The sequence below is a fragment of the Asparagus officinalis genome, chromosome 6, assembly GCF_001876935.1.
Source record: "Asparagus officinalis chromosome 6, Aspof.V1, whole genome shotgun sequence".
NCBI lineage: Eukaryota > Viridiplantae > Streptophyta > Magnoliopsida > Asparagales > Asparagaceae > Asparagus > Asparagus officinalis.
The window spans coordinates 61,729,714-61,734,756 of record NC_033799.1 but is presented as its reverse complement, the minus strand read 5'-3'; the positions used below and the strand labels follow the sequence as shown (position 1 = coordinate 61,734,756).

Here is a 5,043-nt window from a genome sequence, read left to right as displayed (position 1 = left end):
TATATGCTAGTATTCACAATAAAGACTAAAGCATTTTTTTCTGATCATAACCCGAAGTAGTTGAGAAAATTTCCTAGTGAGTACAACAAAGCCCGGGGGAAATTAGTACAGTCCTGAAAACTTACAGGAAATTAATATTAAAATTCAAGAGTATGTATTCATATATGTACGCAAGATAAAGACTGAAACTTCAGAAGTAATACGTAAGTACCTTTAGAGTTATTTTACCAACAAAGCCAGCTTTAACTGTTATGGGAAGCTTCAAAGAATTCAATGCTTCTGCCTTCAATTTCAGATCTTTGAGAACAACGTCACCTTTGTTGAGAAGGGAATAAGCAAAAACGTTGCTTTTAGAAAGAAAACTTAAATGAAGCCAAATAACAAAATTTCAGAAACAAAGACAAATATAAATGCGCTAGTATTTTACAACAGAAAGACGAGGAGAAGGTGCCAAACAATGTGATTGCTTGAGTGCACCAAGGTGAAAAATATCCAAATATTCAAACAATTTTTGAATATTCACATTTCAACTTGTGGCATGTCATCAAATGATATAGGCAAACTAAATACTTTACAACAATAAATAATCAATAAAGAAGAAATAAAAAATTGAAGGAAAGAAAAACAAACTTTACTTTGTTCGTTATTGTCAGCACTGTTTTAAATATCGGCCGATAACCGATATTATCGGCCGAGTTATCGGATTTGGGAGCTCTCCGATAGGATAACTTAGATTTTTAATCGGTTATCGTTTTTGGCAAGTTATCGGGGAGTTATCGGCGTTATCGGTACTTATCGGCCGATAAGTAAGGTTTTTTTATCGGGATTATCGGCCGATAAGTAAGACTATGCAATCGAATGGTTTCATTGTGCGGTCAAGATATAAGTTTTGCTTTCTACAATTGGTTAGTGATTTTAAACATGATGATTTATATTTTGGTATGTTTATATGTCATTATGCATGGTTAGATTACATTTTTCAGTTATTATATTATATATATACACCATTCCGTATATCACTCCGATAAATACTACTTATCCCCGATATATCCCCGATTTCCGCTATCCGATAAGGATTTTGGCCGTCCGATAAATCCCCGATAACCGATATTTAAAACCTTGATTGTCAGTGGTACTCGATGCAAGGCAAGGAACCTATGATGGTCTAAGGTGGCCACCAAAGGCTAAGGAAGAAGAATAAAAGGTCGGAGAATGAAAGAGGCACAATCGTCCTATAATTTGGGAATTAGCTTTATATATTCACCCACAATAAAATGGAGAGAAATAAAGCTAGAAGTATTTGCTATAACTAGATTTTTTTATTACCTTTCTTTGGTAATTTAAGCTACATAGTATGTGGAGCGGTAAAAGGAGATACAAACTTAAGAATGAAGTGCAGCAAATAGTCCAACCAAATATTGCACCTTTTAGCTATTTCTTAATTACTTTTCAATCGCTCTAAAATAGTCATAATCATCTGAGAATGATTATTATTTTTAATTTTTAATGAAGTCAAAAATAGAAAATGCCACGTGATGTAAACCAAATGACGAACTGATGCTCATTTCATGCAACTGTTAAGAATTGTTTGATTTGCAGAAAATTACAACTTTGACCACAGTTGCAAATACAATTAATTTGCAAATGAAATTTATTTGCAAATGCCATTTACTATCAAAATGCAATTGAGAAATAGTAAGCTTTGTTTTTTGTAAAAAATCTAGTCTCCTGGTGCACGTGATGCGTGCTTGGATTTTAAGAGATTCAAAGTGTACTCTGCTCTCTTTGAAGGATAAGTCTGTTTGGGTTTCTAGATGACACTTTTAGGTTAGGAACGTAAGGGAAGCAGTTATTAGGCTTTGGGATAAGGGTGGAACCGTGGAAGCAGTTATCTTTTCTTTCATGGCCTTCCAACTTTACCCTTATGTAACCTTTAAATTATTGTAAGTTGTATGGATATTAATTGTGATTTTTCAAAAAAATCATGACACACAGGGGTATGATACCAAAAGATTGGACCAAAAGGCAGCCTTCTCTTAATAACTTGTAAAAATGACTTCTGATTAAATCGATCGCAAGTCATTGATGCAAAAACTCAAGTTTGCAAGAACATATTTATAGGAAGGCAACAGATGCAGCAATTAGATACTTCCAACTGCAACCGTGTCTGCTTTTTTGCAAATTGGAGATGTAGATACAGTTTCAATTTGCAGCAAACCAGCAGCCTTATTTTGTGCAACAATGCTATATTTATATAGTAACAAACCAAATTGCCTCTGAACATTTACAAACCTTTCCAAACACTGATTCTAAGTGCTTCATTTGAAAGTCCTTCTACATATTCTCCAAGGTACTTCCGCAGCAGATGTAATGCCTGCAATAAGCAGCAAAACTATTAATTAATTTGTCAAGTCAGCTAAAATAATAATCTACCGATCCAGCCAATTTATCATGAGATAATCTACCTCAGCCTTTCAGCAGCACATGCGTAAAAATTGTAATCTTATGTTTGATCAATATGTTCAAATATGAAATGCTAAAGAATGATATCAATCATTATGATACCGCCAACATGACTTAAATTTAAAACATAGTTCTAGGTTTCGTTTCCTGACAAGTAGCACAATCATGCACTTTCAGAGCAAAATCATCTACATAGGTTACCTTCAGCCTTTTTTAGCTGCATATGCACCCTTACATTCTAGTTCTATAGAATGTAGTATACTCCAACAGAGTACATTAAAGTAAATTAACTTGCAATATACTTTAATTAAATTGCAATATAAGCACTGAATAGCCCACTTAATATTCAAATTAGAGGCAGTCATCTGTAATGCCTTATATTGCATGGCTTAGGCGAGCGCCTGAGCACTTTTAAGTGTCTCAGCCGCTTGCTTTTGTAAATACAAAATCATCTCCCGAGCGCCTCTAAGCGCCTAAGGCACTTAGTGGGCCTCTTTAAAAGACTACTTTTCGCTAACCAAAAAAGTTCACAGCGTCCTGTGTAATTCCCAACAAAATTTGTTTACAGTATTTTCTTGCAATCCACATTTTATTTATTCATTTATTTTGGCCAAGTGTATGGTTTATACAGTAGTATTTCATCACCCAAAATTGAAAGTTACACGGGAGATTGAAAGTTTCACATGGCTGGCAAATTTTTGTCGCTAAAGTTTTGCAACAATGAACATTAAATGTTACAAAAGGCGTTGGGCAGACTAGGTATTTGAGCCAACACATAGCGCCAAGGCGTTTGCCTTTTAAATCATTTAATTATAATAATTAATAAAAATATGCATTAAATTTATATAAATTTACAAAAAAAAGATAGCAATCTTAGATCCACAATAAACTATGGATACTTAAATACTAAATAACTAAAATAATAACTAACAAGGTTATAGAAAGCGCTAGGAGGCCTAGGCGTTGGACCCCATACCTAGAGCCTAGGAGGTTTTCGTTTTCTTTTTTTTATTTTTCAATTACAATAGTTGATAGTAAATGTCAATGTTATAGAAAGCTTAGGTGCCCAACTGATATCTAGACAGATTTCTTTCTTCATTTAAGTGGTGGTCGAAGAGGTTTTGCTGAAGATCAGAGGAGGTAGTAGAGGTGTTCATATTTGGAGGTTAAAGAAGTTTGAAGGAGGTTGGAGGATATGGAAGCCACAATACTAAAAATCACGATCAAGGTCTAAAGGGTGCAGTCTATATAAGCAGACAGAAGTCCTCTAAACACTCTCAAAACCTAAGTGGACAGCTTAGGTACAGCTCAGACGCTAGATGCTAGATGCTAGTTAGGCGGCCTAGGCGTACGCCTACTAGGCAGAGCCTTTTTAAAACAGTGAATATTATAATGAATTGAGTATGCTAAATCTACAGCTAATCATCAGTCATAGAAGAAAATGGCAAATCATGAACTCAGTCAATCAAATTTAAATGAACTCCATAAACATAAATTTCAATAACAGTGATAAACCTCTAGAACCATTGTAAAGTATAGCCGAGTTCCTTAAGAAAAAACTCAAATGAGTATAGGCATCTACAGGAGCCATCAATCATTGGTACACGATTTCGTTTCTTCTTCTTTTTTTTCTTTTTTTTTTCCTTTTTTTTTTTTTTTTGGGGTGATAAACCTCTAGAACCATTGTAAAGTATAGCCGAGTTCCTTAAGAAAAAACTCAAATGAGTATAGGCATCTACAGGAGCCATCAATCATTGGTACACGATTTCGTTTCTTCTTCTTTTTTTTCTTTTTTTTTTCCTTTTTTTTTTCAATCCTCTATAAATATACATGCTTCAAGTTAAAACCTAAGACAACGATTCCTCAAATCGACACATAAACACTCGATTCGCTAACCAGTGCAACAAAACGTAAAGAACACTTATATCAAGCGCAAGAACCAAAATAATAATTACAAAAAAGGTTTATTTCAGAATCTCAACAATAAATCACAGAGAGAAGGAGAAGAAAGGGGAAGAGAAACTTACGTGAGCTTCGAACATGTCGAGGGATTGATGATGAAGGCGACCCGAAAGAGGACAGCTTAGGTTTTGGTGGCCGAATCGAAGAGATTAGGGAAAATAGCGGCCATGGATCTTTGAGTCGGTGATTTATTAAAGAGGGAGAAAAGGAGGGAGGCGACCAGCGCAAGCGACGAAGGAAGAAAAGGAAAGAACCGAACGCAAACGAATGGGGATGATCAAAATGGTATGGGCTCGGTCTCGGGCTGAATCAACGAGTGATTTTTATTTAAGAAAACACTTGGGCAAATCAAATTTATGGGGAAAAAGATATAGGGGCTGTTTGGTAGGCTGCAACTGGAGTGGTTGCAACTCCAGTTGCATGCAACTAGGTCCAATTTAACCAGTTGCATATGTTTGTTTTGCTGCAACTCACCGTTGCAATTGCAACCACAGTTGCAAAACAAGCCTCAGTTGCAACATATGACTTACGTCAAAAATGACCGCAAGTCATAGTTGCAACTTAGTTGCAACTGACCTAAATTTATTAAAATCAAAATCATTACTTAATATTTCAAAA

General features: G+C 35.1%; 1 protein-coding gene across 1 annotated transcript in view; it reads right to left on the bottom strand.

Moving 5' to 3' along the window:
* The window catches only part of LOC109846239, a 104,358-nt gene extending 99,623 nt beyond the window's left edge, over positions 1–4,735 (bottom strand). The window contains exons 1-3 of the mRNA XM_020415462.1: positions 4,491–4,735; positions 2,293–2,374; positions 212–315 (exon numbers count right to left, since the gene is read on the bottom strand). Of these exons, the coding sequence (XP_020271051.1) occupies positions 212–315; positions 2,293–2,374; positions 4,491–4,505 (201 nt within the window). The 5' untranslated portion in view covers positions 4,506–4,735. The remainder of the gene's footprint in view (positions 1–211; positions 316–2,292; positions 2,375–4,490) is intronic.